Below are 23,944 nucleotides of genomic sequence, written 5' to 3' on the forward strand. Positions count from 1 at the left end.
CAGAAGTGTGGCAGTAGTATTTGCCAGAGTTTCGGTTCTTCCAATCACGCGTCACTGTGAAACAGGTTCAAGCGAACCGCGTCACCTCCGCAGTGGCCTGTGTGTTTATTTATAAAGCGGGGGTGGGGTCAGGGCACTTCCTCGGTCTATCTGGGGTCATACGATCCTCTCAACTTGGATCCATAAATGAATGGCGGGCTCGACGGCCACACCATGCAGGACCGGCCCCTGATTGGTTCCGTGCACGGCAGGAATAAACACTCTCAGAGTATATATAATGCGGTATGGAGTAACACTTTTCCAAGAAACTAGAACAACCTCTAGGTAATGAAAAGGGAGCTGCTGTTAAACATCTGAGTACTAACTGAGTAAAAAATAGATAAATACAAAGTTGAGGATGAGGGCGCAAATCCAAAAAGTTCCTCAGATAGTTGAGCTGCTGAAGAAGAAGTCTGTCGGGCTGCAGCACTTCAAGCCAACATCCTCAGTGTGCGTGCTGGAGGAGAAGGATGCTGCGGAGGCTGCACCGTGTCCTCATGCGGCATTCAGAGCGCACAGTTTGGACGAGATCCCGGGACCCACCAACTGGCCCCTGGTCGGCAGTCTGTTTGAACTCCTAAGAAAAGGCGGTTTGACGAGGCAACATGAGGCATTGGTACAGTATTATCATATGTCATCATATAACCATAAACATTCCAAGTGTTTTTTAATCTATTAAAATGTGACCAAAACAGATGTAATCACTTTTTATTTTCCATGACATTTTATAACTACTTGAATCTTCTTTTTTTTTTCAGGTTGATTATCATAAGAAGTTCGGAAAGATATTCCGGATGAAGCTGGGGTCTTTCGAGTCTGTGCACATTGGCGCACCTTGCTTGTTGGAGGCGCTTTATAGGAAGGAGGCAAATTACCCTCAGAGGCTGGAAATCAAACCCTGGAAAGCATACAGAGACCTGAGAGACGAGGCGTACGGACTCCTAATTCTGTAAGTGGTCTTTCGATTTCTCCTTTATTGGTGCCTAAAATGGCAATAACCCACCAGGAGGCAGACTGAGACGTAAGTAGAAGCACAAATGTTTTAAATTAAAACGCACTTACTTTTGTTTTGCAGGGAAGGAAAGGACTGGCAGAGAGTGAGGAGCGCATTTCAGCAGAAACTCATGAAACCGACAGAAGTGGTGAAGCTCGATGGCAAAATAAACGAGGTAAGACTCCGTTACATAAAGAATATATGCTTTTACTTCTTAGAGTTATCGATGACTGACACCTTCTGCTTGTAAAAACAGGTGTTGGTGGACTTCGTTGGCAGAATTGGAAACATCAGCAACAACGGGAAGATTGAAGACTTGTACTTCGAATTGAATAAATGGTCGTTTGAGAGTAAGTTCACTATTTTTGATTCGATTCCTCGTTAAATCTACAACTGGGATTTTTATTACAGCATAGATTGAGCTGCCGATCATTTTCTCGATTAACCGTCTAATACAGAAAATGTGGAAATTGAAACTGAAAGAATCAGGTGTTACCTTTAAACGGTTTTAAAACCAGATAATTTACAGATAATACATTCAAGGTCGGTTAAGGCAAATAAAAAGCGCGAAAACTCTGATAAATGAAGTGAATGTGGGCTTCAAAATGAATCATTATAAAACCGAAAAAAACCCCTAATTATATCTTTGGCTTTCAACCATGTTATTTATAGAAGCAATATTCTGCTATGATGTTTTCTGTCACCTGTAATGTTAAAAAGATAATCATAAACTAAAAGGATTTTGAGACATTGCAGACCTGTACAAAGTAAAAATCTGGCATTCTGAATCTCACTTTTTGCTCTTTTTCACCTCACAGCCATTTGTCTCATCCTTTATGGGAAGAGATTTGGTCTTCTGCAAGATACGGTCAACGAGGAAGCCATGAACTTCATCACAGCTGTGAAAACAGTGAGTATAGGAGCACTGTGACTTGTAAGAGGGGACAGTTGTAGGACTGAAGCTGGCTCTCTCTGTGAGCCTGTGGAAACTTCGCAGTTCATCAGGTTCACCAAGTGATGCAGCAGTTCAGTGACTAACACTCTCACTGATTTTCTGGGGCAAACCAATACCGTTAACAGATAATAAAAATATGCTTACAAAGGTCTCAGGGTAATGGGGGCAACAGTATAGAAAAAGCTTTGAAAACAATTGAATCAGAGACTTTCAGCACGAGTGACAATGGATTACATCAGACTCCCAATCCTTTTCTCTCTGACTCTGTCTTCTCTTGTCGCTCTGTTTCTCTGTAGATGATGAGCACCTTTGGCATGATGATGGTTACACCAGTAGAGCTCCACAAGAGCCTCAACACCAAAACATGGCAGGACCACACCGCAGCATGGGACCGCATTTTCAGCACAGGTGCGAGTTTATGCCTTGCCACAAAATTAGAAAATTAAGATTCCCCCGCCTGCAGTAATTACTGTCGTAGGGTACTGTTTGTCTCCACTCATCTGTAATGTTTGCACTTGTCTGAGCTCAGTTCCAGTAAGAACATCAATAGGAAAGTACAGACGAGGGTGGGTGGGTGGCAGCGAGATCTGAACTGTGTGCCAGTGTTTTGTGTACTTGGCGCTCTGGTACTCAGTGTTGTAGTAAACTGCATGACCCATGAGGGAGAAATATGCCAAATATTTGTTGTAGCAGAAGGTAGTGGCATACAGTGATAAAGAAGATTATGCTGCTTCAACCTCTTACAAATATTCACACATAACCACTTATTGTACCAACAATTGATGTTTTTATGTGTTTTCAGTACAGCACCAAAATATCTTGTCTTTAATATATGTCTTTCAGTCAGACAAGTTAGATTATGGATAGCATTTTATGAAAGGATAAAAAAACAACTGACACACTTTCAGAAAACAGTAACGAAAATTAGCCCGAAAACAGAAACAAAAAAAGTTATTCTTTGTTTTATGTATAAATAACTTTGTATGTACTTCACATGTATTCCTTACATCTAGAGTTACAATTAAAGAGGCCTGACAGTTAGCCTTTAATATGTGAGATTTCAAACCAGCACAAAAGCCAACAGAGCTCCAAGAGCAAACAATCTTTTTTTTTTACTATTTTGCCTGAAAGCAGCTGAGAACATGACAGAAAAAATAAAGTAACAACCAAAAGCCAACTTTTCAAGTGCAAACAAAACACATGAGATTTGACTTTAAAATGAGCATGCTTACATCGTGACTGTTTTTGTTCCCTCAGCCAAAGTCTACATTGACAAGAAGCTGAAGAGGAACGCAACCAGAGCTCCTGATGATTTGATCGGTGACATCTTACACCAGAGCAGCCTTTCAAAAAAGGAGCTGTACGCGGCCATCACCGAGCTGCAGATTGGAGGAGTTGAGACAGTGAGTAACATTTTACACCACAAACATATACATTTAATTCTCATTGAGATAGTTAAAATCATGGACATCGCTCTCCTATTTGTCTGGTCATTACAGCTACTTAGCTTAGTATGAAAACCAATGCTAACATTCTGTCCAACAAACATAAATACATACCGACATCTCTAAAACTCAATAATTAACACATTATTTCTTATAAATTTGATTGAAAAAGAACACAGCTAACAGTTAACTAGAAATTCTGACTTCTGAAAGTGTTTCTGACGGCTGACATTAGCCAGTAGAATCTACCTTTCAAGCAACTAAGAACTGGTAGCATAACTGTAGTTTTATAACTGGCCACACAGTGGCGCTACTTAATGTCCGACAGGTTTAGTCCTGGTATTCTTTTTAACAATCGGGCCCCCTGGTGGTGTCACCCAGACACAACAATTTTATTTGTGACAATCCTTTTTTATTATGTAAATTGATGTAGTCTTCTATCAACCTCTTCAGTGAATCTGTAGTCGCCAGAATTTTTCTTTTACATCACACTTTTATATTCAGCTCAGCTTAGTTCTCACCACATGGTGGCAAACGTGCTGCTGAAGTCCTTTGACTGGCTTTAACAGTCACACAGATTAGTGATTTGTTGATCGAGCAGGCCACTTCTACCCATTTTTAATGGCTGCTAGATGCAGAAGGCAAAGAAACATAATGCTGCGAAGCTTTAAAGCCATTTCTGTCTATTACAGCTTTTTGTTTAGTCACACTTTACTGAACAAAAAACTGCAAGCTGCACTTTAACAGAACAAGCATGAGTTTGCTTTTTTAATTTCAACCTTTCACCTACTTTCCTTCAAGTGGTTAAAGAAAAAAAAAACCTTGTAAACTCTAAAACAAAAAGGTGCTGCAGTTTCAGTCCTTCAAAAGCGGAAAATTAATGTAGTAGATGTAACTGAGGAGCCTTTGAGGAACCCAAAACATTCCATAGCTCCTTTCAGGACCCCACTGATGAATGCACTTAGCGTAGCTGCCTCATTTAGAGACATCTCCTCACTACCTCCTTATTTCAATCTCTGTCTCTGTCTCTCTCTCCTCCCTCTCTGTCTTGCTGTTACGTTTCTCAGACCGCCAATAGCATGTTGTGGTTTATTTTCAACCTGTCACGAAACCCCAGCGCCCAGAAGAAGCTGTTGCAGGAGATCAGAGAGATCGTGCCTCCTGACCAGGATCCAAGTGGAGAGCACATCAAGAATATGCCCTACCTCAAGGCCTGCCTCAAAGAGTCTATGAGGTACATTAACACTGATGGTTATATTATGAGCAGCGGTGTAGTATCTAATCTTCCTCTCTGAAAAGTGCCAAACATACTCTGTTAATACAATTAAATACATTTAGAAATCCAAACGATACACCAGTTTAACTATAGACTGGTTAAATTTAAATATAGTTATAGAAAATCTTTTTCTTTAATAGGAGTTTGGTGCAAGAGTCACACAAGCAAAACAAATACGACAAATACAAATAATCTCCATTTCCTATTAAATGAATGAATTAGACACCAGTTAAACAATCAGTTTTGTTTTGTTTTTCCCAAGCAGTAAATCAGACTTAAATCATAATTTTGGCTCGTACTACAGAGAGATTAAGAATGAAAACTCACACGCATGACTGCCTCAAAAACAAGCTCCGTGAGATGTGGTGGCATGACCAGCAACAACAAGCTTAAAGTCTACCATGTGGTCACATTTAAATTGTTTCCTAGCCCTTGTAGGTTCTCCTTCGGTCTCCTTTTGAAGTCACAAGTTGTCTAACATTTCATTTAAGTCCACCAACATAACCACATCACCCATGGAATGTACTGTACAAGCCCCCCCAACTGGAGATTATATCTCACCTTATTTTACCCTGTGAACAATGCCGGAATATGTTTATCTCCTGTTAAGCAGCTTATACATACTGTAGTATGAGTATGGTCACTGTGTCATAATCTCACATGTATTTTTTGTCTAATTCCTACAGGTTATCACCATCAGTTCCATTCACAAGCCGAACCCTGGACAAGGACACTGTGTTGGGGTATTATGCTATTCCCAAAGGAGTAAGTGGCTTAGACAGTAGTCGTCATACACCTGACATAAGCAGATTCCATTCTTGTGAAAATTTACATTTGACTGATGTCTAAATGAGTTTTTTTTAGAAAGAAAATCTGTTCATGTTCTCAGGCTTTAGTCTCATTATCTACTATACTGCGTCGTTCATCTGTAAAATAGGGACAAAACCAAAAACTTATACTTTTTCCTCCATTCACAGACAGTGTTGATGATTAACAGCCATGCACTGGGCTCCAACGAAGAGTACTTTGATGATGGCAAGCAGTTCAAACCTGAGCGCTGGCTGCGCGAGAACAACACCATCAACCCCTTTGCCCACGTTCCTTTCGGTATTGGAAAGAGGATGTGCATCGGCAGACGACTGGCAGAGCTTCAGCTGCAACTGGCCATGTGCTGGGTACGATCAGTGACTAAAACCTAAGTGGTTAGCTCAAGATGGTCCTCAACAAATGCCATTATTTGAACAGTTGTTGATTTTTGCTTGTCTTTCTTACAGCTGGTCAGAGACTATGAGATTGTGGCAACAGATAATGAGCCGCTTGACGTCATCCATTCAGGGCTTTTGGTTCCCAATAGAGAATTGCCTGTCGCCTTCATCAGGAGATGAAGTAAGAACAGTTTTAAATTTCTAGACTGCTTAGGAATTAGTCAAGATGGAAGTGGCACAAACATTCCCTAAATCACTCTGGCTGGCTACTGTTTGTAGCTTTATTTTAACAGTCTTATGCAGAGCCTGTTTGGACACAGCGTAATCTATGTTATTCTGGGAAGCTACAATTTCCAGATGTTCCCTAAATGCCTCACTTGCAGGCAGTGAGTTGCAGCCAGAACAAACAGAAACACACATGTTGAGATTCAGAGATGTAGACATGATATCATACTTTACATCTAAGTTAGACAACTGTAACTATGAATCTGCCAAATTATATTTTTATTTCCATTTCCATCAAGTTCAGAAGAGCCCTAATTGATCTTTTCTTCCCTTCCAGGCTCTAAATTCAGCTCTTCCGGACTGAGCGACAGAAAGGTGATAACTTTGTTGCTTGTCCCAGTGGTCCAGTGACTCCCTGCATTGCTGCTCTGTAAATAAAATACAAAACAACAATTATTATAACTCTAATCTTACCACAAATACCTCAGACATATTTAAAACTATGACTGTTAATGACTGACCAAAGTACCAGTTGTTATGTACAAAGTGAATATTGTACCAAGGCAGCTGTCCTCAAATCTTTGATCTTAGACATGTAGAATGTAGTCCAAGTATTTTGTTATGCTTTTTATTGTGTATGTGTATATATATATCAATATATATCAATATATATATATATTGATATATGGGTTATGTTTTATGTTTTATTGTATATATAAGCACAATTATAATATTGCAAGATTGTACATCGTTTTTTGAAGAGACATATTTTATTCATGAAAACAAATGTATCAAATAAATATATCTTTAAACACACCTTTCCGTGTGGAGTTTACATGTTTTTTGTTTCTCCCACCTTGCAAAGATTTGCTTTTTAGGCAAAGCAGTAATTCACAGCTGTGAACATGAAAATGAAATAACTTTCAGCTGGTTAAAAATTTAGTGAGTTATGGTGAATTTTATAACTCCATAAACATGCATTAAGAGACAATAATATAGCATCTACACTGAAGCACAAGATTTAACATCAAGGTCAAGAAGCTAATAAAAAAGTGTGTTCGTGACAGTAAATATGTTTGCTTTTACTGAGTGGTACAAGTACAAAGCAGTGTCTCACATATCCTTTGTTTACAGTTTGTAAAGTAAAAGTTAGGTAATAGTAGGCAATGGACCAAACCACTATGAGGTGCATGAGGGGGTGCATCTTTCAAAACTAACAAAACTTATTGTTTTTCACCCTTTTGCTCCGCCCCTGCCATTAAAGTGATGGATTCCTCAAATGCACAATGTGAAAAACATGTTACACAATCCCACAGTCTGATGTTTTAGTGGGATTTCTAGTGTTATGAAAGTAAATTATGAAATTATAACTGAACTTAATAATTATAATAAAAGATCAAGTGAAGTGATTTAAGCACTGTTTTAGTCCCTGTTCCCCCCCCCCCCCCCCCCCCACTGTTTTTAAGTATTTCAGATGGGTTAAACAAAGACAGAATGAGCTTACCTATGCAGGGATCAATAAAAAAACAACAACGCTTAATCAACAATCAATCAATAAACAAAGCCCTGAAGTAACATCAGATTTTCAGTATTACACTGCAAAATCTTCAGTTTAATAAAATAAAATAAAGATCCTGGACTTACATATCCTGTGTTGTACTCAGTGCATTTATTTGACAGATCTGCTTAGTTTTCAGGTCAATGTTTGACATAAAACAAAGTACAAAGCACTCTTAAAAATGAAAAATAGTTTTTGGTTTGGCAGCTCCTCAGTAAAAACCTCCATCTTGTCAGGTCTTTTGTCACTTTATGAGTCTTGAGCAGCTTCAGCAAAGACTGATGATGAACTTCCCTTGTAGAACTCCCAGGTGGTTTCATTTTAAATAACTACTTAAAGTACAAAATATGTAAAACTACTTAATATTTCACACATATGCACAAAGGAGAAAAACCCCAATCCATTATCAATCATCCCTCGTGATCCCTCGTTTTGGCTCGTGATCTCATACATTACATACACACTTACACTACTTTTTGTAAATACTTTTTACTCGAGAATAAGGATCTGAGTTCATATTCCACCGATTGCTGGAACTAGAAATCTCCTGTGAGGACGCTTTCTGGACTGAGAAGGCTGATTACAGGAGGAGTTTCTTACATAAAAAGCAATCCATACACATCGCTTCACTTTTTGATTAATTATTTTCACAAGTGCCATGTGCGCAAAGAACTTAGCTGTGACCTCGGGTGATTTCGATATGTAAACCTGAAATGGTTACTCTGCTCAACAGCGATTATGAACAGTCTCAGTACTCAGGAGAACTGATGGAAGTAGAATACCTTAAAAAAAAAATATCTTACTTTCTTTATGTAATTTTCATGACAATTTTTTCTATAAATCTCTGCATGTAAAGTAAAATACAATATTTCTGTGACTGAGTGTAGCATTAAAAATTCCCAAGAGGTTATGTTTCTTCCTGAGATTGGTTTAAATGACACATATTAATTACTTATGTAAACAATTCAGATAACATAAATTTCACAAATGCAGGCCCTAGTGAGGATCGAACTCACGACCCCTGGTTTACAAGACCAGTGCTCTAACCACTGAGCTATAGAGCCTGGTCATGCATGCCGAGGCACATAAAACTTGATATAAGAGAGGCATATGAGCAACTAATCGCTATGAAACACAAAACTGCTTTAGATTTTTCCTTTCATATTCATTTTTTAACGCCCTTGGCTCTGTATGATGTCATGGAGGAGGAGGAAGGACGGGTTCCTTATATGGTCATCTCCGGCACACGGCTCTGGCTGGGGGGGAAAAAAACAACCCCACCCACCTGCTGCTCAAAGCCTCTGCTTGGGAAGCTTAAAGGAAAGAAGGGCACGTGGATGAACTGAGGGTCAAAATAAGATAAAGAAGGATTGTTCTGATTTTTATTTATATGTAAATGATAAAGTACTTTAGGGGAGTGTAAGACTAGAATTTACGAGCTAGAAATGAGCTTAATGAATGAGAGAAACCTTATGTCGAGTAAAGTGTGAATTGTGGTTGCTAAATGTTCATCTGCTTTATAACAGGAAGTAGAGCTGTCAAAACCACAACTACAGTAAGTTTATGTCAAAGTGCAGCAATCAATATATTTACGAACGTCTCAAAGTCAAGTTGAGTTAACTTGAACAGCAATTTAAAAAAAAAAAAGGGTGTTGGCGGTAATTGTGCAATACGGCCACCTACTGACCAGAGATTGTAAGTACGATTTCATTGGGGCTAGGATCATGGAGAATCGTCTAATTTTCACAGATTTCTCCAACAAAAAATATCGATATGTGATTTCATATTACACATATTTGATAGTAGCTGCACATAAGAACAAAAACAGGTAGAGTTAAAAGAGGTGTGTCAGTCGTAAATTTTATGGTGCCCAGTTGAATAAAATCTTTTGTCTCCGAAAAAAAGATAACTAGGTCGAATACGAAGGAATAAAAGGTGCATTTAAGAAAAGAAAAATGTGTAAAAAAGAATCCGACTTTTATGATTTGATATCAGCAGACGTTATAGATTTTATATCTTAGAAAAAAAAATCAGCCTACCTAACTTAGACAGGAAGAGATGAGGCCTGCTTGTCATCATCAGCAGTGACAGGAAGCGTCTGACACCGCTCGTTTTTTTCACCTCGCTCAGTTAGATGTTTTATTTGCGCAGTTTCTAATGTTTTGAACGCATCTGTGAAGTACTGTAACTTCGTCCGTTGCGTTAATTATCCACGCTGCGCCTTAATTAAAGTGACGATTTATTTGAGCAAAAGCTATTACAACAGTTACGTTCGTCGGGATTCAAACCTGTTTATTCCGAGCTGGAGATGACTTCTGGAGGTTTGGGGCTCACCGAGGGCCTGGGCCAAGACATAAACCAGGAGGAGTTAGACTTTTCGGACCTTTTTCTGTATAATCAACCGGATTTTTCTGTTGGCTGTGATAAAGGTGTGTATACATAAATTGCATATGCATTTTTCTAAACATAGTATCTTATTATTTATTTATTTTTTTTAAAGGCATTTCATGATCTTATTGCCGCCAAGCCCACGTTTTCTCAGCTGAGGATGCGTCTGTAACTACTGTGTTGTGTTTTATTTTTATGAAAATTTAGCTCCCAGACCTTGACATTATGACATTATACACTGATCGATAATCATCATCCTTTTGTTTTTAATCTAAGATCAAGAGGGCTTCCAAGACCCTTTTTTCTATTTTTGAATGGAAAGTAAACAGGAGTGCGACAGATTATAGTTAAGTAGATTCAAAATTAAGCGATCCTCATAGTACCATGAATGGTTTGTTTTTTTTGGAATATGTATCTGCAAGCCTCTTCATTTTTGGCATCCTGACTAAAACCAACACTTGTTCAGTATGATAGTAATAGCTTTACTGGGGAGAGGAAACGCAAAACCAGCTCTCGCATCCCCAACATTGGCATATTCTCAATTTATAGATTTTTATTAAGAGAAAATGTTGTTCAAAGATGTTTTAGGTAAAAAAAACAAAACAAAAAAAAACTTTAAAGGGAACCGATTATGTTCATTTTCAGCTCCATATCTTTATTTTTGGACTCAACTAGAGTAGCTTTGCATGATTAGGAAAATTTAAAAAATATTATTCACAAAATAATCGTGTTTTACTTTATATTCTGCCTTCATGCAGCGCCTTGCTTCATCTTCTCTCTGAAATTAGGTGTTTTAGGTGTCTCTTCCTTTAATGCCAACTTTTTCTGAGTTGCTGTCCCAAACAAAGTGTTTAAAACCGAAAACCGGTTAGGCTCTGTGCTGAAGCCAGAGCCATGTACTTGAGGTGACCATATTAATCATTAATCTGCTCGCATGGATATCATATAGATGCAAGAATGAAAAAAGTGAAGTGTGTTACTTCATATTTGAAACACTGACTATCTTTAAGTCCACTTTAAGTTACCACATGGTAATAGCAGTATTGTAGTAATCAGATATTCTGACCTGTGTGCTAAAATGTGTCCCTTCTTTGATCAGTGACAGATGACACTGGTGGTCTCCTTGACAATGACAGTCAGCCTCCTCTACTGGTGGTCCAGCCTCAAGATGCATACATCTCCACCTCTAACCCACCAACTTCTAACCAGGACACCTCCTCTCACAGCACCAACGCAGGAAACCTATCAGGAGCTGTGTTTGACACCATGGGGCTGACATCACGAGTCGGTATCCCTGCTCCCAGCCCCAGGATTGAGATCACTCCATCTGGTGACTCTCTCAGTTCACAAACCCTAGAGCCAAGTCCTGCATCTAAAGCCCGGGGATCCTACAGAGAGTGCGTTAGCCCTGCCAGCAGTAATTCTTCCACTGGCTGGGGAGCAGATACTTACTCTCCCTTGGCATCTCCATGTGTGTCGCCATCTAATGTAGGGAGCTGTGGTATGGGCTTGAATCCCTTGGACCTCTGCTCAAGCCTGCAGGGCATCCATACATCCTCTAACCACTCCTCTCCAGGAGCCTCACCTCGAAACAGCATCACGGATGAGACCTATCTCCAACCACAGAATCGTTCTGCTTCACCACTCCCCCATCAGCGTTCCCGGTCTGTCTCGCCGCAGCGAGGCAAACGCTTCTACGGTCAGACCCACTCTAGTCAGGAGGGCACTCCTGTTAAGCAGCGCTCCCGGAGTCCTAGCCCCATCCCATCACCCCACGATCAGCAGGGGTCCTACTACTTGCACCAATACCAGGCTCAAGCTGAGTTTCACCCTCAAGTTCAGACCGCAACCTCTGGCCTGGACGAGATTCTGAATAGCAGTCCAGGAAGGGCCAAAATACAGGACTGTGTATATGGCGAGGGTTACGACTGGGCTATTGAGCAAGAAAAGATGAGTAGGGGTGGAGCTGAGATCAAACCTGAGACCTTCTACATGCTCCCAACTGTGTGGCCTCCTTCTCATTCACTCCATCATAGTGGACGATCCACATTCAGGTGTTATGTTTGTCTTAATTTATCACTTACAAGAAATATGTGTCGTTTTTAATGAATTTTAATAAGCTACTATGGTACAAGGTTCGTTTTGATTTTTTAAATCTAAACTTCTCTTTTTTGAACTCTTTCGTTCTTCCAGTGGTCTCACCTTGGCTCCACTTCCATCTTTAGAGTGGTCATTTCCCAATCAGACGGGCCAGTATGAGCTACTGATCCAACAACAGCCCAGATCGCATCACAGAGCTCACTATGAGACTGAGGGCAGCCGAGGAGCTGTCAAGACACCAAATGGAGGGCACCCGGAGGTTCAGGTGTGGGGATTCATATGTAGATACAAGAAAGGAGAGGAAACGAACGCGTGGTAGTTGTACCAGAGAGAGGGAGTGGGAGATTGTAAATGCTGGGGTGATATTTCCTGATAAACGTCTTTGTGTAAAGCTGATACTCATGCAAATATAGAAACAGCCCCATAACATGTCAGTGCTTCCACAATGCATGTGTGATTATTTAGACATGCATTGATTCAATCTGCTCAAATAAACACAGTTATAATTACAAATCAAGAACCCACAAAAAGAGCATATAAATGTCAGTGCATGGTGTCCTTTATTTACTGTTTCTGGAAAGTAAAAAAATGGGCCTCCATTACCAGTTTTCCCAGTCATGCTACACAAATGGATTATGCAAAGCAGTGTTCTGGCTTTGCCAGTTTGCATGGGAATTCTTTCCCACAGACACAAGAGATTTATTGTGTGGTGTAAATGTTTTCTCAAAAGGCATGGACTTTTATGATCTCAAAGTTTATTTAGTTCAGTATGAAGCATACATTTTAACTGCCCTTGTTGCTGTCACCAGCTCCGTGGCTACCAAGGCACATCCGCACTGGCGCTGCAGATCTTCATTGGAACAGCCGATGAGAGGCTCCTGAAACCCCACGCCTTCTACCAGGTCCACCGCATCACCGGGAAGACCGTCACCACACCCAGCATGGAGAGGATGATCAACGGCACTAAAGTGTTGGAGATCCCTCTGGAGCCAAAGAGCCACATGAGAGTTGTGTGAGTAAAACTAATGCCAAGGGGATTCTCAATCATACGTCACAAATGCCTAGAGTATGTGTCAACATTTCACCACAAGTCGTTCACTTGTGTTTTTCAACCAAGAGAGACCACTGAGGTGATTTAGCACTATAAGGCTCAGAGTGGAGATACAGCAACCTGAGTCGTCATGTGTTTTCTTTTGATTTTCCACTGTGCTAAATCTTTAAATACTACAAACTATAGCTACTCATCACAACCGCAAGGTTTTCATCTTTTTCCCTCCAAAAATGTTGCTGCTGCTGACAACTGATACATAAAACGCACCACTTCCTGTGTGCCAGAGAGTTTTTCCAAGAAAGACCTAGCAAACTCTGGGTGTTTGCAGCAGCAACCAAAACTGGTTTGATGAACGTGACATATGATGAGTCACAACAGCAAATAGCAAACAAAATCAAAGAAGTTTCTTTTTCCATGAAAATGCCTGAGATCACTACTTTGGCTGCTTTGAAAAAAAAAAAGAGCTTTTTACTGACTGAATATTTGAAATAGCAGAGATTGCATCAGTTAAATGTGAAAAAAGACAGTCTGCGTGGACTGTGAAGAAAATCAAGTTTTTTATAAATACGACAGAAATATCATTTTGAGCACTGATTTTATGTCATATGTCTTCTCTTTCATGATAAAGGATTGACTGCGTTGGAATCTTGAAGCTGAGAAATGCTGACATTGAACTAAGAAATGGAGAGACTGATATTGGACGAAAAAACACACGCGTGCGCTTGGTCTTTCGTGTCCACATTCCTCAATCTGGAGGCCACCTCATGTCTCTTCAAGTGGCCTCTCATCCTATTGAATGCTGTAAGAAGTATTTTGTTGCATATGAGCGTTTTCTTTCTTTCTGCTTGATCATGAGAGTCACTGTAGACCCTGAAGCTTTGTCGGCTGCTCTGTATTTTTGTATTTATATTCTTTCTCATTAGCTTTTGGTGGTTGATGTTAGCAAATGTTGGCAAACATGTTGGTTTATATTATTTAACATTGACACACCACTTGTAGATGTATTGCTGACTGCTCAGAAAAAAGGTACTAGCCTTAATGTGAATGTTCTTCAGTCTATAATGGTCAATAGTGCAACTGACTTGGATTTGATCCCACTATACAGTATACTTTAGTGTTACAATGACAATAAAGCTGCTCATGTTTTCACAGCTCAGCGTTCAGCTCAGGAGCTCCCTGCAGTCGAGAGGCAGGACCTGGACCAATGCTCTGTACTCGGTGGTCAACAAATGGTCCTTACTGGACAGAATTTTACATCTGACTCAAAGGTGATATTCTCGGAGAAAACACAAGGTGAGGAGTATTTTTTTTTAATCACAAATGTCTGTCTTTGGTGGAATGAATCTTCTAAGGTCTTCTTTGAAAGCTACTGTAGAAGAGCCACCCAAAGATTGTATTGGTAGTTTGTAAAGGGTAGATGTGGCCCCTGTGCTACACTGCACATTGTTTACTGAAGGGGAGCTTGAGCCAGCAATTACCACATGTAGCCAGTTAGCATCAAGGCTTAACAATTTTGTTATTTTGTTGTTATTATTATTATTATTATTATTATTATTTTTACCTGTATTTATACAGGTTATCCCATTGATAGTCAATGTCTCATTTACAAGAGAGAGACATGTTACATAATGTTTAAATGGGTGACTAACAATTGGTATGGTACTTATGACTTTATTTTATTTCCCCTGTAAATTTTTAACATTTTAACAAAGAGGTCTATAGGGACTAACTTGTTTTTGCAGCCACGCTCAAAGGAACTTCAGTTTTAGGCTAAGAGGTTGAAGCCCTCATATGTGATATTATGGTACTTCACAGTTTATAGACTCAGAAAGAAACAAAAAAAATCTCAGTAAAGCTCATCAAAACATCATATTTCTGTTGTTAATCGTTGGGTTAGCCACTCAAAGAAAAGTTCAAACTTGAGTTTACAAAGCCGAATGTTGGTGGTAGTAGTCCATACCCTTTGTAATTACTGTAAAAACGCACAAATAACACGGGAATTTTATTTAAAATGTAGAATTATTCCCAAGCTAAGACAAAAGTGCCAAAAACTGCAGTTCCTCAAGTGGTGCCTTCGAGGCATGCTTTATGTCACCCACTTTAAGTATTATATGTGTTATTAAGGGCAAAAAAATATGGAGGAGACAAAGAAGCAAATTGGATTGTCTACAAAGCATAAAAGTATAAAAAGCACAAACTACTAATTACTAACTTTATTACTTAGATAAATTCAATATTAATAGCTCTGAGCTAAAACAAAATGAAAAAGATGCACATTAGTACAGTTATAATGGGTTTAATGATACACGTTGTTAGCCAAACATGTTAGCCTTGGCTGCTAACTTTCACTGTATCCTCCTGTTCAAATATAGTCCCTTATAGTTACAAAAAAATTTAAAAAAATTAGTGAGGCCAGAACAACAAACTGAAAGTTTACAAACTAATGTGTGGCATCACTGTGGCTATTTCTATCTTTTATCTACAGTCCATAATTATGTAATTAGAAGGATTGTTGACATGTGTGTTCACTTGTGATTTCAAACTTTTTTTCAGATTTTTATTTTTTTGAGGATTTAAAATTGAGCCTGTGTTGGTCTCCCAGTATCCCACTTACGTGTGTCCATGTACACGTGCAGTATTTGTATTTTTAGATTATTTGCATATCACCCAGGATAACTCAACGTTCAGTGACGCACTTCTTCCTCCAGCCCCCACATCTACCTTTGATAAAATTAACCATTAACTTAAACATTTACTGTTTTGCTGGCAGTAGCAACTTTTATTTACTTCTAAATGGAAATTTCTCACCTTGTCACTGCTTGTTCTGCCCACACAAAATTGTAGGGTTACATAGTTTGAGAGAAGGATGGGTACAACTGAAAGCATGTAAAGCCTCCTTGTTGCTTGGCGTGGGGTTTTATGCAACAGGATGTGGTTAGACAGACTGATAAAGACTAAGACCCAGAGCAGAGGCTTTGTGTTTTTCACTGTGTGGGTAGAAAGCAGAAACAGCAGGTAAAAACTTTAGATGGGAATGAAACACTAAACCAGACATAAAAGAGAACCCTGTTTTCCACTGTCTGTGACAAATGTGCTTACTGTACTGTTAATAAAAGTCCTGACATATCATCTGATTGCTTGAATTATTGTTTCCAGCTGATTAAACTTGTAGAAATTGTTTGGTTTTTTGCTACATTTTTGGTTTCTACAGGATTCTTTGCCACTTCACCACCACATATAATTTTGTGGTAAAAAATAAAACTACTCTCAGCAGCTTGTGAGCCTGTAGTAAGATGAGTAAGATGGTAGCAATATCTGCCAGCCACCTCCAAAGCCATAAAATAGTCCAGCACATAAACCACAACTCTTTTGAATGAAGCAAATCAAATATAAAATGCTATTTACTGAGCTTTAGAGTCTTAGTGATGCAGTCAGTAGACCAAGAGTAGACCACGCTGTTTAGCCCTTATGCTAAATTAAGCTGTGCTAAAAAACAAACAAACAAAAAACAACAACAACAACAACAAAAAAAAACAGATAACACGTATTTTCCAAAATGGGACTCAAACCTGCAAAAACTATTCCTTTTAATTTCAGATGGACAGCAGATCTGGGAAGTGGAGGCCACTGTGGACAGAGATAAAACTCAAGCTGTAAGTTAACTTCCCTTTTACTGACACATAAACTATGATGCACATTTTGTAAGATGCATGCTAAAGTCATTTGTCTGGTAACTGTACATGCTTACACGTGCTCAAAACAGAAATCAAAATGTAAAGCCCGTGTCTTCAGTTTACTGAGTACATGAATGTGCTAATCGCATATCATCGTATCATAAAAGTGTTATTTCTTGTACTAATTTTGACCTGACAGGTAGAGATTTGTGCCAGCTGACTCGTGACCTTTTTTCTCATTCTATCAATAGAACATGCTGTTTGTTGAAGTCCCTCCATATCGAGACCGGAGCATTTGCCAGCCGGCCAAAGTCAACTTCTGCGTCATCAATGGGAAAAAGAAACGCAGTCAGCCTCAGCACTTCGTCTACACTCCTATGATAGGTGTATATCTCTTAGTCATCTCAGCTCTGTTATTACGGAGAAAACAGGCGTACCTCCTATGTTTGAGAAATAGGAAGGTGATTCAAGTGTCAACATTTCCCAGCCTGGATTTGAATTTGAATTTGAATGTCAGCACTGGAAATCTTATTATTACCTTGTCAGCATAATGTAACCCTGCATGTGAAGTAAAATACTATATTAATCCCATTTTGGGGAAATTCTTCTGTTACAGCTGTTGAAATAACATTAATAATAGTAATCTGTCAGATATCTTTCTGCAGGCGAGATATATTGTATTATAGCACTACATAACTTATGCTAGCAAATAATGACAAAAAAACACCATAAAAAAACATAAACTGACTTTGATGTTGCTAAAAGAGGCAAATGTGTGCTAAGTCATCCATCAGCGATGAGAAAAAGCAAAAGAAAAGTTACAGGAAATTGCAAAATGTTAGTTAGATTAAATCTGACAGTTCTAAAATTTTAACCCCAAAAGTAGATTAATGCAGTTACAAACTTCTGATATAACACTCCTGTTCTGCAGTTTTATCAGAAATCAGAAGTTAATCAGTTATAGCAGCACGCTGACACTGCAGCCACAACAGAGACTGCGTAGGGGTTGGGGGCAAATCTTACTTCTTCTCAAAGGGAAAAATAGTTTTCCTTTTTAACGCCTACATGTGATACCCACATTACAGCGCCGACACACTCTGGCTAATTTCAAAAAAAGGCTTTTAGTTTATTGGTTTATATATATATAGATATATATTTATAGCTTTTAGGTGAAATGAGGCAAGATTATTAAGAAGTAGAGAAAGAAGCGTAACATCATTGCAGCTGACAATTTAAAGCCATTTCAATCTACACTGATTTATACTCCAGCCACTGGTTATGAAACCTACATGTGTTTACTATCACCAGACCTAAAGATGACTGGAGATGCAATGACTTGTTTTTTTTAGGTCACACAATCACTGAAATAACTCGAGAGCTTCTAAATACGCTGGCATTAATGTTCCTTTTGTAAATATCTTCTTCCCATTTTATACTAGCTGAGTTGCTGTGACATTTCAGTTAATATACTGTATTTAAAGTCTCAAGAGAACAGTTTCCAGTAAACTTGGTTTCACCTTGTCTAATAACACAATACCTGCAAAAACTACTGGCATTTACATCATCCCTATGTTTACTCTGTAAATAGGAAAGTAAGTACTAATCAGCAAATGTTAGCATGCTAACATGCAAAGTAAGATGACTGTGGCTGTTTGTTTATACTGGTCTAGTGACAGACCTGCATTGTTCTCTCACTCTCTGAAAAATCTAATAATAATTGTTTTTATTTTTCAGCCATTAAAGCAGAACCACTGGATGACTACCAGCTGAATTCTTATGGCTATTCAAATAATCAGTCTCTCTCTGGCATGTCAATGAGGTCTCTGTACCATCCCCTGGAGCAAGACAACAACCTTCAAGCCTTGAATGTTTCCTCAGCACTTTACCATCTAACCACTGTAGACCCCCGAGCCCACATGTTAACCCCAGATCAACTGGATGATCAACCAGTCTATTACCAGTCAAGACCTGGCACTCTGGTCAACAACCCAGTGCTGTACCACACTGGGAATCAGCGTTACAGCAACTGCAGTAGCGCTTTACTAGGTGGTTCCCCAATGGCTCCGCATCCAGCCTCTGCTCCCAGCCAGTGTGTCAGTGCCAGAACCCCTTTGCCCAAATTGGGTGAAGGTCCTCAGGTTGGTGATTCGTTTGACCCTTATTCAATGTCAAGTAATCATGGTTACATGCAGACAGCACTACCACTAGGAAAGTCGCCACCTCTGAGATACATTCAAAGTCAAGTCCAGGCAAAGGTTGGAAGTCGGGTGGACCCAGGTGGGCAGCCTCTGGCCCAGATCGCCCCTGCTAGAGGAAACCATGAGGAACGAGCTCCAGAGAAAATCACGATCAAACAAGAGAACCTCAGTTATGCCTATCTGGAGGATGGTGAGTATAATGTTATGTACTGCTTGAATGCTTGAATGCTTGAATGCTTGAAGTCCTCCTGACATTTTTTCCACCATGGAATTATGCCTGACAGTTTTTTTTAACCTTTCCATCGAGAATTCCCACTTCACCCAGGAATGTCGGCAAGGTTTAATCCTTTCTGAATCTTTATATATGTAGTTTTTTTTGTTTGTTTGTTTTTAATATATTTGCGCACAGATAAGTCAGCCATACTTTGGGAAGGGACTGAACAAAAATGTTTGCTGTTATTGTGTTTATAAATTTAATGATTCTTTGTCATGAGGATAAGCTTTTCACCCCCACCTCCGAGTGTAACCACTGTGATATAAACACATTATTAAAAAAGTGCATACAAGGTGCAGCAGTTAGGTGAAATACTGAAGCCTTGTGTTTGTGGTCCAATTTGCAGTGCATACAAGCATATTGCAACTGTATGCTTGCAAATCCTGCGTTGTGGTTTTCTTTAGGGCCTTTCTCTCCACTTTCCTGTCTGTTTCAGTCTTACTTTCACTGTCTCATTTCACACACTCATGCAAGCACACACGCTTGTTAAAGTATCACGGGCTCACTTGAAACTTGGTATGACCCAAAGCACTTTCCTTAGAGTTTTTGCTGTGTTTGGAGATAATGAATGGGGAAACAAGCAGCGGCACTGCTTTGAAGCAACCTGACCTGCTTTGCTGTGGAAGAGTGTTTATGTTTACACATCCGTAGCTGAGGGAAGATACAGAAAGTACATGGTACAGGCAAATACATGCGGATACATTTACATCCATGGTTAAAAAAATAAATAAAAGCACTTTGTTCTTGTCTCTGATGTAGACTTTACATTTGGATGTTGTTTCTATCAGAGGTAAGGATGTAACATCCTGAAATCATTGATAAGTGTCGATAAACCCATGTTGCGTAACAGAGAGATCTAGTGGACGTAAATATAACTGCAGCCATGCAAAGTCACGATTAGACTGATTTATGCTTAAAATTAGAACATTTTTGGGGAGGACTGATGGCTGAGGCCTCCAGAGTGCAAACCACGACCCACAACATTCTTTCAAGTTCAAGTCTAGTTGAGGTCTTTTGTTGTATTTCCCACAACTCCCCATCCTTTCCTGTTATTCTCTACTATCTACCTTTAATAAAAGCATAAACTGCCCCAAAAAGTCTGACTATGGCAACACCTGGTGGTGGGAACAAATAAGGCACTTAAGGTCCTCTCACCCTTCAGATCAAACTTGAGGTTTGTTTTAAGAATTTAAATCTTTGCAATTGGGCTTTAAAAACACTATCTATCTATCTATCTATCTATCTATCTATCTATCTATCTATCTATCTATCTATCTATATATATATATATATAGATAGATATAGATATAGATATAAAAACACCCAGCACGCCCCTGCGGGCGGTTTATCCTTCAAGCTCAGGTCCTCTACCAGAGGCCTGGGAGCTTGAGGGTCCTGCGCAGTATCTTAGCTGTTCCCAGGACTGCGCTCTTCTGGACAGAGATCTCCGATGTTGTTCCCGGGATCTGCTGGAGCCACTCGCCTAGCTTGGGAGTCACCGCACCTAGTGCTCCGATTACCACGGGGACCACCGTTACCTTCACCCTGCACATCCTCTCGAGCTCTTCTCTGAGCCCTTGGTATTTCTCCAGCTTCTCGTGTTCCTTCTTCCTGATATTGCTGTCATTCGGAACCGCTACATCGATCACTACGGCCGTCTTCTTCTCTTTATGGCAGAAGAAGACGGCTCGCAAGTTCGATTCCTGCCTGGGGCGTCTGTATCCAGTAAGGGTCCTAAGGCTAGACCCCCTATGCTAAGCGAGCCTACCGCAGACATGAGCGAGACAGATAAATATGAAGGCATGCCGGCTCGGACGTCGCCCGGATCAACAAGGTCCGCGTCAGGTGTTGAGGAACCAGGGCACCCTGACGTAAAGTGGGCTACTGGAACAAGAAGGCATCGGTGGGCAAGAGACGAAAACAGGGCGTTGTTGGAATACTACTACGCAAGTAACCCCGGCGGAAGGGGCTACATGAATAGGATGAGGGACCTATGGATATATATATATTAGGGGTGCAACGATACACAAAATTCACGGTTCGGTTCGGTTCGATACTTTGGTGTCACGGTTCGATATTTTTTCGATACAAAAAAATGTTCAAGCATTTTTAATTTGTCATTTATTAAAATTATAAATATATATTTTAACTCAAAAGTACAGTTTTTAAATTTAACCCTAACCCTTGTGCGTGTTTTTTATTTTGACAGCGAATGCGCACCTGCGGACCACTTATGTGCAGCCCTGGTTATTTAGCTCATCATATTGCAGCCACAGAAATTATTTTGTCCATGAAACCATAAAGCTGCACTTTCTTTTTGCCTTATAGTCTGATTTGTCATAACTTCTCCGTTTTGTGGTAAGCTTTTCTTTGGCTGTCACTTCTTCACCCTGACCTGTCTTATTTGGCTCAGCAGAACTGAAATGCTTTTACACGCGCACTCACATAAGCTCAGCGATTCTCTGCGCGATCAACCTCTCACATGTTTAAGCTGCGGGAGATTTCACTTGTCATGTTTGCATAGTAAGCTAACGATTAATAAGACGATGTCAGAGGAATTGGTGCACAAATTATCATCACTCACAGATCAGTGCTGTCGCTCTCTATACACAGTTCGCACAATTGCAAAGTGAAAGCAAAAAAACAAGCGCAAATTCAAACGCGATTTCAATATGTCACATATTGACAGTGGCTCACCGATGCCAATGACATAATTACCCAGCTACATTTCCGAAAGAATGCAAAAGCATTGACATATATTTTTCCTACAATAGCCCGACAGGCAGGGAAGAGATAGATTTTGGTAGCCCGACTGAAAAAATCGCTAGCTCCAGGACGTCGGGCTAGCGATATTGCAAGCCCTGTATCTGATTGAGGAATCACTCATCTTTGGAAAAGAGAGTTTATTACAGAGAAATGGCTCTTTCCAAAATAAAAGCTATACTATCCGCTTCTTCTGGGCTATATTCTCAGCAGCATAAGGAGAATCATGTGCTAACAGCTGTCTAAATGACTCGGCTAAAGTTAGTAGCATGCTTGCTTTTTTTTGTCTGCTTCCACTTGTCTTTGCACTACGATGATGTCGGCGTAAATGTGCAGTCATATTTGTTGTGTTCCCACTAGTGCTTTCAGGTTAATCTCGTTGAAATGACCTTAACGCCACAACACGGCAAATCTCCGTTAACGAGCTACCGCCGATCGCTCCGTGCATGGGGCTAGACGGCCAACACGTTAACGAGCTAACTGCGCTAACACACTAGTTCACACCAATGTAATTGAGCATTGCATGGCACATCCAACATACTGTTTTACTTTAGTCCATGACTCGCTTACCTTCAGGGTCATACGTCACATGAAAACCAAAATAATTCCAAACGCCAGATCTGAATGAGAGTGGGGGAGGTCCATGTTAAAAGGAGAGCTTAACTTCTGTCTCGCTAGCTTGCCCTGTGCTCTTCCTTCTGACTATGCTGTCTGTGTTGAGCGCTCAGTGGATCTGCGCTGGACAGTGCAGCCTAGGCGGAGTAGTCGAACACAGATTCACCGAGCGCTCAACACAGACAGCATCGTCAGAAGGAAAATTGATAAAATAAATTACAAATGTTGTATTGTTCGATACATATGCGTACCGAACCGAAAGCACTGTATCGAACGGTTCAATATCGATACGAATATCGTTGCACCCCTAATATATATATATCTATATATATATATATATATATATATATATATATATATATATATATATATATATATATGTATATATGTATATATATGTATATATGTATATATGTGTATATATATATATGTATATATGTATATATGTGTATATATATATATATGTGTATGTATATGTATATATATATGTATATATATGTATATATAAAATCTGCATAGCATTTAAGAATAATAGAAATAAGCAGCTCAACTTGCATTTTTGCTGCAAATATGAAAGTTCTTAATCCCTCTTTTCAATGTTTTCCAGTGAATGACATCATAAGAAGAGACATGAGAGGCCACAATGGAGAGTGATCATGCTGATCTGAAGCCACTCAAAGTTTAAGCATAATCTGTAGACATCAAGAACAAGAACAATAAATCTTCAGTAACTGTAATTTAAGCGAAACGATAGAGACTGATCCGTTATATACCATATTTCTGTACAACTTTGAAGGGTCAGCTCCATTTCCATTTTGTTATCATATATTTCAGCCTTAGTAACAATACTGGATCATATATTCATTATACTCTTTTATTTTAACTTGTTTAACTTCTTTCTGTTTATACAGTTGTAAAATTGCTCGTTGTAAGCTTGTAGAAAATTTTTTATATTAAACAAATTCTTTGTATATGAATCATGGTGTTTGAGTGTTGACTTACTGACTGTAATCATTTTGTTACATATAGGAAGCAGAAGGAACTAAATAATAAATGTGTACCTTTTTTAAGTAATAGAAAATACACAGCACTGTGCAAAAGCCTTGAGCTAGCCCTCATTTCTATATATTTTTGTAGGGAACTGAAAAACAGGTGAATTTATTGAAGCATACAAACATAAATGT

At 39.3% G+C, this 23,944-nt stretch overlaps 2 protein-coding genes across 4 annotated transcripts; both read left to right on the forward strand.

Moving 5' to 3' along the window:
- The first annotated feature begins 203 nt into the window (after window positions 1-203).
- cyp24a1 (cytochrome P450, family 24, subfamily A, polypeptide 1) lies at window positions 204-6,804 on the forward strand. Its single transcript, XM_080892569.1, has 12 exons — window positions 204-655; window positions 798-988; window positions 1,115-1,208; window positions 1,290-1,383; window positions 1,852-1,943; window positions 2,285-2,396; window positions 3,246-3,391; window positions 4,501-4,667; window positions 5,396-5,474; window positions 5,687-5,884; window positions 5,984-6,095; window positions 6,477-6,804. The coding sequence occupies exons 1-11, from the start codon at window positions 398-400 to the stop codon at window positions 6,092-6,094; spliced, it is 1,542 nt and encodes a 513-aa protein (XP_080748695.1). The 5' UTR covers window positions 204-397; the 3' UTR covers window position 6,095; window positions 6,477-6,804.
- A 2,983-nt stretch (window positions 6,805-9,787) lies between these two features.
- On the forward strand, window positions 9,788-23,723 carry nfatc2b (nuclear factor of activated T cells 2b). 3 transcript variants are annotated; one of them, XM_080892567.1, is made up of 11 exons: window positions 9,788-10,126; window positions 11,185-12,139; window positions 12,279-12,450; window positions 12,995-13,197; window positions 13,865-14,037; window positions 14,389-14,529; window positions 16,834-16,889; window positions 17,162-17,294; window positions 18,645-19,298; window positions 21,060-21,285; window positions 23,368-23,723. In XM_080892567.1, the coding sequence occupies exons 1-11, from the start codon at window positions 10,006-10,008 to the stop codon at window positions 23,372-23,374; spliced, it is 2,841 nt and encodes a 946-aa protein (XP_080748693.1). In that variant the 5' UTR covers window positions 9,788-10,005; the 3' UTR covers window positions 23,375-23,723. The 3 variants fall into 3 exon arrangements, with proteins under 3 accessions (XP_080748693.1, XP_080748694.1, XP_080748692.1); XM_080892568.1 differs by lacking the exon at window positions 21,060-21,285 and having other exon boundaries at window positions 23,368-23,722; XM_080892566.1 differs by lacking the exon at window positions 23,368-23,723 and having other exon boundaries at window positions 21,060-22,844.
- The last annotated feature ends 221 nt before the right edge of the window (window positions 23,724-23,944 follow it).

The sequence above is a fragment of the Rhamphochromis sp. 'chilingali' genome, assembly GCF_963969265.1.
Source record: "Rhamphochromis sp. 'chilingali' genome assembly, chromosome: 9".
Taxonomy (NCBI): Eukaryota; Metazoa; Chordata; class Actinopteri; order Cichliformes; family Cichlidae; genus Rhamphochromis; species Rhamphochromis sp. 'chilingali'.

Excerpts from the sequence above, each read along its gene's own strand:
- cyp24a1 (XM_080892569.1), top strand. The coding sequence starts at position 398 with ATGAGGGCGCAAATCCAAAAAGTTCCTCAGATAGTTGAGCTGCTGAAG. Across the intron at positions 4,668-5,395 it reads TGCCTCAAAGAGTCTATGAG|GTTATCACCATCAGTTCCAT; the intron begins GTACATTAACAC and ends TAATTCCTACAG. Across the intron at positions 5,475-5,686 it reads ATTATGCTATTCCCAAAGGA|ACAGTGTTGATGATTAACAG; the intron begins GTAAGTGGCTTA and ends CTCCATTCACAG.
- nfatc2b (XM_080892566.1), top strand. The coding sequence starts at position 10,006 with ATGACTTCTGGAGGTTTGGGGCTCACCGAGGGCCTGGGCCAAGACATA. Across the intron at positions 10,127-11,184 it reads TTCTGTTGGCTGTGATAAAG|TGACAGATGACACTGGTGGT; the intron begins GTGTGTATACAT and ends TTCTTTGATCAG. Across the intron at positions 14,530-16,833 it reads ATTCTCGGAGAAAACACAAG|ATGGACAGCAGATCTGGGAA; the intron begins GTGAGGAGTATT and ends TTTTAATTTCAG.